Source organism: Pezoporus flaviventris, unplaced genomic scaffold, assembly GCF_033815535.1.
Source record: "Pezoporus flaviventris isolate CSIRO_AGI_PZ_B2104156 unplaced genomic scaffold, CSIRO_AGI_Pfla_v1 ptg000013l, whole genome shotgun sequence".
In the NCBI taxonomy this organism is placed as follows: Eukaryota; Metazoa; Chordata; class Aves; order Psittaciformes; family Psittacidae; genus Pezoporus; species Pezoporus flaviventris.
The window spans coordinates 22,535,458-22,548,931 of NW_026892561.1; the positions used below are offsets into that span (position 1 = coordinate 22,535,458).

The 13,474-nt window shown below is 43.5% G+C and overlaps 1 protein-coding gene across 2 annotated transcripts in view; it reads right to left on the bottom strand.

Moving 5' to 3' along the window:
* Window positions 1–13,474, bottom strand: part of IL1RAP (interleukin 1 receptor accessory protein) — a 51,640-nt gene that overhangs the window by 15,890 nt on the left and 22,276 nt on the right. For both annotated transcript variants that reach the window (XM_061452145.1, XM_061452146.1), the window contains exons 3-8: window positions 7,133–7,418; window positions 6,191–6,380; window positions 4,164–4,329; window positions 3,125–3,196; window positions 1,870–1,999; window positions 735–883 (exon numbers count right to left, since the gene is read on the bottom strand). In XM_061452145.1, coding sequence (XP_061308129.1) covers window positions 735–883; window positions 1,870–1,999; window positions 3,125–3,196; window positions 4,164–4,329; window positions 6,191–6,380; window positions 7,133–7,418 — 993 coding nt within the window. The remainder of the gene's footprint in view (window positions 1–734; window positions 884–1,869; window positions 2,000–3,124; window positions 3,197–4,163; window positions 4,330–6,190; window positions 6,381–7,132; window positions 7,419–13,474) is intronic.

Consider the following 13,474-nt stretch of genomic DNA (forward strand, 5'->3'; position numbering starts at 1 on the left):
AGGTACACAAGGCAGGGCAACATCCCTTATGGGAGAGGGGAGGTTCAACCTACAGCAAGCAAGTATGGAAGCTCTGATGAGGTTGATAAGGAGGTAGAAGTATCCACCTTTATCAGGAAACCTCACATATCTATAGTGAAGACTCAGTTTTTATTACTGAGAAGTGGCCTGGGAAACAGGAACAAAATCTTTGATGAAAGATGTAGGGAAAACCCCACACTGAATCAGTCCACCTGTATCAGTCCATACCATCCATGCTGAGATGACAGTATCTAGACTGGAGCATCATCATGGCAAGGAGTAAAATCAGAGCATCATGGTTAGACAGTCTCACTCCCTGAGCAAAATCAATGGGTGCAGTCTGCCTTCTGGTGTTGTGTCACACAAAACCCTCACACAATCAAGTAACCCAAAATAATTTCAAGTAGCCTGTCCCCACAGATCTGCTTCAATTGTGGTACATGGACGGGATGAAACAGGTCTATCCACCCCTCTCTCTTCCCACGCACTTGACTGCATCAGGGTATATGTGACATGCATCCTTGGCTCCCTGCCTCCAAGAAGCGGTGCAGTATGACAGCAGTAAGACAGCAGCACATACAGAACAGTGTGCTGGGGAAAAAGGCCTCATGGAATTATTTGTTCCCCTGCTGTTTTGCAAGGTAAGGCTCAAGGCAGAACCAATGGCTTTTGAGCATGCCTCATTTCACACCCATGATCTGCATGTATTTTACCTTTCATGCGCACTATGGCCTGGCTGCGGTCCTCGCCTTTGGCATTTCTGGCATAACAAGTATAATTCCGTTTCAAGTCCTCTGGTGTGGCTTTTGCAACTGTTAGAGTCCTTATGATAGTTTTGTCTTCAAAATCTCTAGTAATTTCACTGTAAGAGAAAAACTGGAGCATTACATATGTGAAAGTGCAGCATGTTCTTAGTGACAAACACTCCTTTCCTTCAGGTAACCCAATTCTTTCTTTCAAAAACAAAAACAAACCAAAAAAAACCCCAAAACCACAAACCACCTAAACTGATACTTATGAACTGATACACACTTCAGATTTTAACAGAGCTGGGGCTGTTTCTTTATCTGATTTGCCTTAATATTTATTTTGCCCCTCAATTTTCTCATTGCAGCTGTGTCACGTTGCATTTTAGAGAAAGGAATTTCTTGCTTGCAAAGCAACAAGATCTTGTGAACTCAGGATTTAGAGCCCACATCACATTCCCTGTGCAATCCTGAATGAGTCAGTTTGTGTCTCTCTGCCTGAATTGTTCATCTGCAAGATGGGGATAATAGTATTTACTTTTGCCTTTCTTTTTTCTACATAGGTTTGCAAACCTGTTGGCGCAAAAACTGCCATCCACTTGTAATTCAGCACACAGCAAATGGGATTCTGAACCTCATATGAGTTCTTCATATAAATGAATCCCTATTCCTTCTAATCAATACTATCTATAATACTACATTTCTGTTTTCAGCCTCTGTTTTTTGAAACCTTTTTATAATTAAAGCTATTTGGGAACATTTCTCTAAATAAAATAGTGTCTGCTCCTGTTTTAGCAGTTCCACAATAGCACAAGCTGTTGGCACCACTACCAAGACCTGGACAAGGATGTGAATCGGTAAACAAAGTTCCCTCAAATTCTTCTGTAAGACATGACACTATCCAGGTCTGCAGGCCTCCTCCCTGGAGCTCCTGGCTCATCACGGCACAGTGCAAGCTCAAGGGTTTCTGATTAACAGGGAACTGGGGGACCCCATACTCCCTTGCAAGGGAAAATGGGACCGTCACATGTCTGTGTCCATTCCCCTTGGCAGGACCCAAGAGAGGTTTAGATACAAATGAAGGCTCACATTACTGTGTTACCTTTGTGTGACTTTTATCTTCGGGTCCGTGATGTCACCTGTGTTTTTCCCATCTATGGTCCACCACACCTCAGTCCGGGATTCCTTCAGGAAGGTGAAGAAGACCTCACAGGACAGAACAAGGTCATCTCCTGGGAAGAAAGGAAAACGGTGTGATATGGCAAAGCAGGAACAGCATCAAGCTGACTTTTGTGGTTTCCAATGGTCCTACCATCCTGAGCTCTGCCTCTCTTTATAGGGGAATGAGGGCAGCATCCACCTTCAGACATCTGATAAATCAACATGTACAGGGTGTTAAACTGTTAAATAAATAGGAGAAAATATTCTGCCTTCTCAAATGTGTTACAAATTCCTTGACAGCACCAAGTGACACATCTGAAGGGAGGTGCTCCATGCCAACCACTTCCTTCGAAAGCCAGGCAGTGTTAATCATCCCCACTGCACATGAGACAGATGCCATAAGGCAAAGGATCCAGCTCCACAAAAACATTTTGGTATGGGAACACTTGTTCAGCCATTTAACTTTACTTCAAGACCATGCCTGGGAGCATGAATATCTTTATGATCACCCCATAAGTGATTTTATCTTACACAATGCTACAGAAGAAGTCTGACCTAAGCAAAAAAAACCTGTGCTTTAAAGTGAAGAGTGCTGTTAACCATCATTGGCACCACATTTATTACAGCAGTGTAACGGGACACTGCTCCAAAGGGAATTGCTCCAAAGAGCTATCAGTATAAACTGATGGGGTGGGGGAAGTGGTGTGGTACCCCATTACACAATGCTGTGAGGCCAGCAAAAGGAGAGCTGTCATTAGTTGGGAAGTAATTGCCGAAGAGGGAGAGGAGATGAGCAAGATGTGGCCAGGATGCTGGAGCCACTGTGGGACTGAATGAGGGAGGATTGGAGCAAAGTACATCCAGGGACAGGGCTCAGAAATGCTCCTACAGGAATTTCTTTAAGCAGCTGAGGATCCCCATTTCATCCACCTCCAAAGCTGCAGTCCTGCATCTCCATGGCTGTTTATTTATTCTTGCAAAAAGAAACTTTTAAAGCTTTCCTATTCTGGCACCGAGAACTGGCACACCACCCTGTCTGTCAGGCATCTTTGTGGCAGTTCATGTGCCCTGCAAAGCAAAAGCACTGGGGATGCAGGGGAAGGACAGAGCTTCTGTGCCTGGCTGGGTCTTCCCATCCTGTCCCAGCAGGCAGGCTGCCAGAACAACAGCAGAAGGCAGCAAGCATTGTAATTTACCTGCTTCCAGTTCGTAGACAACTTTCTCATTTGGAGAGACAAATTGTGGTGGCAAAGCCTTGTTTGGAGATCCTGCAGGAGAGAACAGAGAGCCCTCCATGGGGAATCGGACTTCATGAGAACCTGGTGTCCTTGCAGCCTCACTCATGACGGCTTTGCACCCCACTCCACACGCTCCAATTCAGCCTGTGATATCATCCTGCTGCAGAGTTCTGTGCAAAGAGAAATCTAATCCTAGTCCCCAGACTTGGCCAGACCCAGATTTTGAGGCTCCACCAAATTTTAGGTAAGTCTATATACAAGTTTTTGTGCCTTTGACATCAGAAGAGCTCCACAACCATCTCATCTCCCATAAGGCACAACCTGTATTGGTTTCTTTTTACTGGTGCTTCTGAAAAACAGAATAAATTCATCACTTCCTGTTGCAAGTATTTAATTCAGCTATTAAAGGAGCAGTTGCCATGGGACTCAGCAGGTGCTCTACTGTTCCCTAGGTTTTTAAATTCTGTCTACAATTCCCTGGCAGGTTGGCTGAGCCCTTGTGCCTGGGATATGTCTGTCTAGACACTGGGCTGGGTAACTGGAGCCCTGCCTGGCCAATTTACAATCTCGGCCGCAGCACATAAAGCTTGGGGATTCCAAGAAAACCAAGGCAAGGTGGCTATAATGGAACAATCTCACAAATAATGATAAGAAAAGGGCACTGGAGACAAAAACTGAGCAAAAATGCCTGGGTTACGCATTCATATGCCAGCAGAGGGTACCCCTGGCCATCTCATGGGCTGTGTCTCACCAGCCTAAGCCTGGTCACAAGCTGTGTCTCTTGGGGCTTTAGACATGGTGGTGGGTAGGACCTCCAATGCAACATGCTATGGGCAGTAACACAAGGCTGACCCCAACAAGCAAAAATATACCAGGTCAGTTGGGTAATGCAGATTGAGCACAACTACAAATGGATCCTGTGACAGATTCTTCCAGCTGTTTTCACCACTTCTGCAGTTGTCCACCTGCATTTTACACATTATAAAAACATTCTTACCCACCACCTTCATGTTTATGGTTCTGGTGAGATTATAGGTTCTTCCGTGGTCCTTGAATGTCACAATACAAGTGTAATTCCCTCTATACACACTGCGGACAATGCCGATGACAAGCCTTGTCCCTTGAGGGTATCGCTCATAGAAGCCATCCACCAAGTTGCAGTTCTGGAGTCAGATAGAAAAATACTTGAGTTTTGGGATCCAAAAGTAAATATATTGGCTTAAACACTACTACAAAGATATTTTTTAAACTATGAATATGATACTTGGGATTGTGTTGTAGGTCAGACCTAAATACTTAGGCCTGTTGGAATACAAACTGGTATTCACCTTGAAAATGAGGTGAAGAAACAGATGACCCTAATAGTTTTATCCCACCTCAAATACAGACAATTTTATAAAAGACAGATCTCTGATTCAGAAGTACATTTGCAGTCAAGGTGAGCACCTCAGCAGAATGAAAGTAAGAAGAGAGTGGAAGAAAATGATGATGCATTCACAAATGGATACTAAGACTAAAGGACATGTCCCCTGTTGATGTCAGTCTTTCGGGACTAATCAAGCTACCCTGACTGACTTTAGCTGAGGATGAGGCCCCAAAATTGGCAACTGGCAAATGAGAATCTGTAGCACCAAAACTTTAATAACTCTTCTCTTTCTGTCAGGTGAGGCAACTGGCAAATGAGAATCTGTAGCACCAAAACTTTAATAACTCTTCTCTTTCTGTCAGGTGAGGCAGGAAACCTCTGCCAAATACCAAGCTAGAGATCTCTTTTCAGAAGGGATTACGTAGATGACATCTTGATTGTCGTAAAACCCAAAGATGTGCATATTTTATAAGAGATTATTTCTGAATGGTACATTTCTAAATCAGATACATCCTAATGGTGCAGTTTAAGACAGGGGTCATATACCATTTTTAATGATTTTTATTAGGCATGGGATGACTTGCTGCCTGAAAAATTACTTCCTTGGGGCTTTTTGTTTCATCCTGCTAATTGACTGCTGAGATGTGAATTTCACTGAATGGGACAAGTAAAGGATTTCAACTATTGGAGTGAAAGTGCTCCACTTGGATACAAAAGGAACTTTTTCTTGAAAGGTTTTAGAATTGTTTTTATTCTTTTGGGGTGGTTGGAGTTTTTTGTTTGGTTGGTTTGTTGTGTTTTGTTGTTGTTTTTGTTCGGCATTTTATCTGGTTTTTGTGTGTGTGTGTTTTGTTGGTTTGTTTTTTTTTCTAATCAGAAGATATACTTGTTGTCAACATCCTTTATAATTAAATCCACTCATAAAGAACCTTCTATCTAGAATTCCAGAAGCTCTTTAAAAGTGGATAGAGAATTGAGACCCATAACCCTCTGGCTGCACATCCCCTGAGAATTCTTATTCTCTCTTGACCAAAGGCATCCACCTAGAGAAAAATGCTGAAATCAAAATTTAATAACATTGAGCAGTGATTCTTTAGGCAAGAGTCTGAGGATGACTGGAGACAGCCTAATTACCAGAGCAGTACGGAGGGTGGGCCAGGAATGTCTCAATCTTCAGAAAAGAGGTTTGCTGAATTGTGTCAAATAGGCACTTATGGTCCTTGCAGCAGCCTGATGTACAAACTTCATTTCCTGACCTTGGAGATTTTGAAATTTTGGAAAGAATGCGATTTTCACTAGTTTTGTGTTTTTACAGAAGTGGGAATATGAATCACAGTGTCCTTTACAGGGATAGCCACTGGCTCATACAACAGGTTAGATATACTGCCCACAGCTGAACTGAGGTATCTAAATTCCTGCTATTCTCCACTTATTCATGCTGGTCAAAAAGGTTTCAGTGATAGCTCTCAACTCCCATCCAAGAGCAGTTTTACTCTTGAACTCAATAGAAAAAAAAAAAGTTCTTAAAATTACAAAGCTTCATTAACAGCTTTGTCACTGTGGAGGCTCTAAAACTTAGCTCTATAATCCTCATGACAGCCATTGCTTTTTCAGATGTAACTCTGCACTCCCCAACTGACCAAATAAGTCTTTCTTACCAAGTACCACTTGACAGTTGGTGTTACACTAGCGGGGTAAAACCCATCGATGTCTGGACATATGATCTCATTGGTATGCTCCAAGTAGAACATCTCCTCAATGGGTTTTATTGAATGGCTCACACAAGAGTTTTGGTCTTTCGGAACAACCTCCAAGGGAAATGCAACTTTGCTGCAGTAGGTTGTATTTCTAAGGACAGAGGAGAATAAATAGGGCTGATGATCAGCTAAAACTTGTTTATTCCTATAGCAGTTCAATGAACTAAAAATCACATCTGCAATAATGAGCATCATAGTGCTGATACGGTATATACAACTTCAGTTGACTCATTTATATATGGGAAAAAACGCCATCAGAGATGGCCACACAGCTCAGAAAAGCCTATAAAGATGACTAAGAAGCAACATCCACTCCCCTACTGGTAAAGCAGATAATAAGGTCAAAGATACAATGAACAAGAGACAACGTGACGAAGATCAAAAAGAGCTCTTATGCTCAGTTGCATAGCAGATGCTATGTTCGTCTTGTACCACACTTAGAGACACTTAATTTCCTAGAAGTCTGAACCTTATAAATCTTAGCCAAATTAGCATGCAGTCAAAACATTACCCCTGCATCTGAAGCTATTTTTACTCTAGACATACAGATCACTTCTTAATGGTGAGTGCCTGTGGAATTTGCCATGAGCTCAGCAATAATATTTTCACGGACACTTGCAGCTAGCAAGGAGAGGCATGCTCATTAGTGTTTGCAAAGCTCCAAGCATTATTACAAAGTAAATTGGCTCAACACTGAGTGGTCTCATAATTGTAACATTCTTTCCCCATTAATGCTTTTGTAAATGGTCTTCTCCCTGTAGAAAGATCTGGTGCTAACAGCATAATTTTCCTGCTTCCTTCAGTTACACTGGAGACTTATAGAAGCTGCACCATACAACCTACCTGAGCATGCATGTATAATTCCCAGTGTCATTGAGAAGAGCAGGCCAGAACCAAAGGGTGTCTTTCTCCTTACTTATGTGATTGTCTGGGAGACGAAAATTAATGGGCTCCTCCAGATCCCGGTCCTGTGCAATCCTGTACCAGATCAGGGTTAAGCCTGCAGAATGGGCTGTGCTGTAGTTGTACTTTAAGAAGGTCTCAAAAAGTGGGCATTTGATCTTGGCAGGTTCCCCTTCATAAATCTGGATCTGCTTCATGGTGTCCACACCCCAGTCATCACAGCGTTCTGCAGCCAGAAAGAAAAAGGTAACTTAGCCTGCAAGTCTGAAGGAGAAAATAAGTTCTGCTCTCCACAGCCCTTGGTCCTGCCTCCATTAAAATCAGAGGAAAAAACGTAGTTTTCAGTGGAAGCAAACTATAGTTTTATAAAGGAGGGCAAGAATTCTATATCCATTTCTAGAGAACCTGCAAACTTCTGCTTTCATTTGTATACCTTTTACATTTCTTCTAAGCTATTTATCTCCCATTAGGACAATAGGATATGATATTCCTGCACAACACCAGGCTTCCTAGAGAGCTCCAAGAAAATTCAACCCTCAAATCTTGTGTGGGAAGATAAAATTTGGATGAAAACACTGCTAGAGGTGCATGTGCATCCCCACACAGTGACAAGAAAGATAGAGGTGTCTAAATAAGAGATAAAAAAAGAAAACCAAAGCAAACATCAATCCTCCCTTAGAGCTACAGACTATTGACACTGCAAGAAGCAGCTGGACTGTGGGTTTTGGGAAGTGAGGACCGTCTTTGCTGTGATGGATTCATGTGTCGCCTGTGCAGAGGCATAATAACACAAAGAGCACAAGCAGTAATAATTGACACAGAGTGACTGTTTGCAGTGAAGTTGGGGAAGGAAGGCTGAGGGGCAGAACAGACAGTATGGAAGAAGTGGCAGCAGCAGCAGGTTCTCTTGGGGATCCCTGGGCAGCTCCCAGGCACAATTCCCAAGTACAGTCAACAGGCGCAGTGTGACTCACAGCACACCCAGGCTGACACAGAAACTGAGCTGTGTGGAAAAAGCTATGTGGTGCCTTGTGCTTTCTTTTTTATTATTATTATTTTTTTCTTGTCATTAGTGAATAGTTTCAGTACAAAGAGCACAGTTGAAACCTTCCTTCCGAGTGCTCCTTTCCACTCCATTCCTCCTACCATCAAAATGCCTAGTCATGAAGGGACTTGGTGCAAGCAAAACATGGTACCAGCATGTCAGCAAATGTAAGAGCAACCTGCATTTCCAGTGCCAGCTGAGACACACAGAGAAGCCACTGTCACTGCATCTCCTGTCTCCCCACACTGACAAGGCAGAGTGTGGCACAGCACGCTTCCCAGCACATCTCTTGTAGCTGCTGAGAGGCATTAGCTAGGGCAGCCTGATGTCCAAGAGCCCAAAATGGGTTGAACAGGAGAAGAATATACTGCCTGCAGCAGTGCCCAGGAGCAGTGTCTCAGCATATCACAGCACACCAGAGATGACACTGCAAAGCCTCTCCAGCCTGCAGATATTAAAACACTCAGAGAGGAAAAACAGGATACAGTATGTTCTTTGAGCCCTATTCTTCTGACCTGACTTCACAGGCCCAAAGCAGGATTTCTGGCATTTTATCTTTCTTAAATAGACAGTGGGATGTAGCTTGGCCCTGAACTCATACTTAATTAGAAAAAGCAAAGAAGTAAACCTTTGAGAAAATGGGCCCACAGCACTTAAAGGCAGCAATGCTAAATCCTGTGGTTCAGCAATACTCAGTCGCACTGAGGAGGAATCTGAACTGTTAAGAATAAAAAGGTTTTCTGGTGGATTTACACATAAATGCAAACACAAACTGCACTGCTCCTCCTGTGCTATGCCAAACACCCATATGAGAGTGCTACTTCTGGAGAAAGAGAATGAACTGGGTTAGGAAGAGGTAGTGAAGCTACACAGAGTACAAGTATTTGCTAGCGGGAACCCCAAATCTAAATGACTGGAGAATGTCATCACTTGACATCTAAGAAACACACAGATCCTTCTTTCAAGACTGCATCATCCAGTACAGTTGCTATTACAGCCAGCACCAAGACTCGTTTTGAAAGACCAAAATACTACTGGAAGCTTTGCACCATGGGAAGGTGCATAGATACCAGTCAGCACCATGGTCAAGGCCCACTGGGACAAGTATACTGCTGTAGGCTGGTGGGGTCAAGTTACCGGCATGGTCAAATTCCCATGGAGGGGTAAATGAGACAAATGAGCCTACCAGACACTACTTGCTATTTGCATGATAAAACATGGATTATTATTCATGACGGGTGGAGGCATTATTATTTTTTTATTTTTTTTAATGAAGAAAGGTTTTTCCTCTGGAAGAGCAGACCTGGTACTGTGAATCAGGACATCTGGGTTCTCTTCCCACCACCTGACTTTTCAGTCTCCTCTTGGGCTGCATAAAGGTGAACTGTCTTTATTACTTCAAATGGCAGGACTGAAGATGAAGAAAATTCTTCTGTAATAAAACACTGCAGTACTGAAATTCTTGGAGTCAAGATCAATTAAATTTGCCATCATAAACAGCTCTTGCATTTTGCAACAGCTCATAAATCAACACTAAAACTACTTACCCGTTCTACCTGAATGAGTTACTGAAAATAAATAAAACTATTTATTTTTTTTTCTTCCTAGATTAACCAAAAGCAATGTACAGATTTTGTCTTCTTGACCAGGGAAGAGATAACTGCTACTGTTTTTTTCACTATCTGTACATGGAGATTTTGTACCAGAGCTGGCTAATTCACCTGCCTTCAGGAACACTGTCACACTGAACAGCTAGTGCTAAGGTTCCCTATGTACAACATGTCTTGGGGTGCTGCGTGCTCTGAGCTGAACCCCAAACACAGCACATAACCATGCTGTGTAATGAGCAGCTACGCTGCAGGAGAAGCCATGCAGCTTGAGATCACAGGCTGTGCTTGCCACCCTGCTGGCAAAGACTCCTCTAGGCTTCCAGGGCAAAGCCAGCCCAGCATGGCTTCGAGGGCTCAAGGATCAAAGCCACAACCCATTGCTCACAGCAGAGACTACAGAAATGCCACAGGCCTGAGTGAGACCTCCTTTATGCATAAAACACTGAGGACAGAAGTTGTGGCGCTTCACACAACTTCCCTCCTCCCCATGCCATGGCGGTGTCTCATGCATGAGATAGGTGGTCTCTGCCTGACACAGAATGTGAGGGAACTTCAGGACAATACTCACACACACCTTTGTGAGCCTCTTCCTCCTTGGCTGTGATGTGGCTCTTGTCCCTGTGCCCTTTCAATGCAGACCCCAGCAGCTAGATCAAGCCCAGACAGCCAGCTGCACTCCCCATGTGTGTGTAAAGCAGAAGGGATACTCACATTATTATTGCTATAACTTTATTTGCATCCAACAGCTCCCTGCAACATTTTTGTGTTATTTCCAGTGTTTTAACCTTTACTAGATATTCAGAGCCTATTTGCTGCTAACAGCAGCATGCAACTACTTGGACATCAGTCTGAACTGGAGATAACCTGAAAAAGTGGCATGACTTCACAGTGAACCTCACTGGCATAAAGCAACTCCCACTATAAAAGAAAAAGTACACACGTATCTTGATATATCGTGACTCCAGCAACAGTATTTGAGGAAGCATCGCAGAAAGAAGATTTCAGGACCTAGTTCTAATTGTGAGAAACAGTGGTAATTTTGCTGTGTCCATTTGCAGCAAGTCACACTTGTTTTCACTGGCTAAGCCTAGGACGTGAGTTTCTTCTCTTGAAATGTTTCCTGCACAAAACAGCTGCTGGAGTTTAGAGCAGCTTCTGAATAAATTGAGTGGAATCAGTATTCATGCTCTGACTTCAGAGGTTCAGCAATAAATGGAAACCACCAAAGAGATGAGGAGCTATATGCAACTCCATTGTCCCTTCCATGCTACAGCAAAAGGAACAACACACACAACCAAAGTATACAATAAAAATCTCTAAAAATCCACCATTCCACAAATGCATCTTCCTAGAAATGCTTCTGCAAAACACTTTGAAATAATCCATCTTTTTCTCATAACAAAGGAGGCGCACTGTAAATGCCTCAATTGACCCCTCTTACTGCTACTCTGTAATCACACAGCAAGGCAATCTGCGACCCATAATACCTACCCATGACTGACAATGCAGGAAAAAGGCAAGAAACAGTCTTGTTTCTAGAGCCCTGCTTAGGAAAAGGGATTATACATGCTGGTGAGAGGCTGCATGGTAGAAGGAAGCACCCACCTCCAGCACTGGAAGAGAAAGCACAGACGGAAAGGTCAGGGTAAGGATGCCCATCTTGATTTCGTGTGCCTTGAGATAAAGATATGAGCGGGCTGCTGCCCTATTTCTCCTCCTTGGTGAACACTGGGAACTAAGTGGAGTGGCAAAGTCAACTCCAAATGTCTTCAGTGCTTGGACTGTATGTTGCAATCTGTTCACAGGGATATTTTCTACTGATACAAGGCACAGAAACATCTTCTGTTATACAAACAGGTCTCTTATTTCTGAATCTGGTGCTGCAATGCCCTTAAACACCAGGTACCCCAAACCAGACTCCTCAGAAGCCAAAGCAAGCTGAAAAAAGTGGCTTCCCTAGATGCAAAGTAGAAAATTAAATGAAAGGAAAGAATAAAATAGCTATGTGGTTGCCATGGTTTAAACCAAACCAGACAACTCGTTCACTCACTTCCCCCCCCCTTCTTGCCCTCCCCCTACTCCCAGAGGGACAGAGAGGAGAGTCAAAAAGAATGCAACTCCCACGGGTTGAGATAAGAACAGTTTAGTAACTAAGGTATAACACAAATCACTACTGCTACCACCAATAATAATAATGATAAAGGAAATAACAAGGGAAGAGAATACAACACCTCAGCACCAGACAACCAATAACTCGCCCCCCCCCAGCCTGACCAAGCACCGACCCATACCTCCTCCAACCCCGCAGTCTACCAGCCCTTCTGCCTAACTCCCAGTTACATCCTGGGCATGACGTGCTGTGGTATGGAATACCTCTTTGGCTAGCTTGGGTCAGGTGTCCTGTCTCTGCTTCCTCCCGGCTTTCCCTCCTCCCTGGCAGAGCATGAGGCTCACAAAGTCCTTGGCCAAACCAAAACATCCTTGTTATCAGCTCTGTTCCCAGGCCGAAAGTCAAAACACTGCACTGCACCAGCTACCAAGGAGGAGAAAAATGACTACTACTGCTGAACCCAGGACAGTGGTGCAGTTGCATAAAGGTGAAACCAGGCATTTCTGGAAACCTTTCCAAACCTTTCACTTCTTGCACTGATTTATGCCCTTTTGAAAAGAGCTCTGAATACACACATCTGTAATGCTCTTGAGATGCATCTGCAACACCCATTACAAACACCCACACAGCCAAAACAGAGATTAGATTGGTGCAATTATTTGCATTTTTCAAGAAGAGACAAACTGCTTAAACCATGGATCAAAAAAGAAAACTAGAGTAAGGCCACATCAAGAAATGCCATTCCATTTTGTCAACAGTTTGGCATTTCTACATAGCTATTTTAAATAACGCCATTTAAAAGAAAAATAATAATAATATCTCAAGTACCAGAACTCTACCAGCTCCGCACTGCCTCCAGCCCTTCCCTCCCCTGAGGCTACAAACAAAGGTTTCCCCTAGTTGAAATTTCTGTGAAGAAATAATGAAAAGTCATCCTTAGGAGAAGCCATCTGTCATGCTGGCACAAATTATCCCACCATTTGCAAATTGATGTGCCCTTCTCTATTGCCTCTAAATTTGGGAGGGGACCTGCCTTGCACACAGGCTGAGACCATGCAGACACAGGAGGACACAAAACCACCAATGCTGCAACTCAACCCTGAATGCTGGTTGAACGACATGGCAGACCCCTCTTCCCCATCCACTTTCAGCAGCAACATCAGATGGGGTTGCACAATCTCAACAGCTTCCTACTTTCTTCGGCCACCCCTGCTGCATTATCTTAAAGCAAAGCTGGTATGAGTCAGCCTCCACTCAGGGAGTGCAGACAGGCCAGTGGTTAGCTTGATGCAAGAATCGGCATCAATAAGGCAGAAAAAGCTGGTCACGCAAAGTGATTAAGTGAGAATTAATCATTACTACCTTAAAAAAAATTCCCCCCACTGTCTTTCAAGATCACAGCAGTCAGTGAGAAGGAAGCAGAGGAAGCCAGGCTGAATAGAGGAGTTGCACTGAGCATGGGAGGTACCAGCAGCCACACACAGATTCCCATTAATACCAGTTCCAGGAGCACCCAC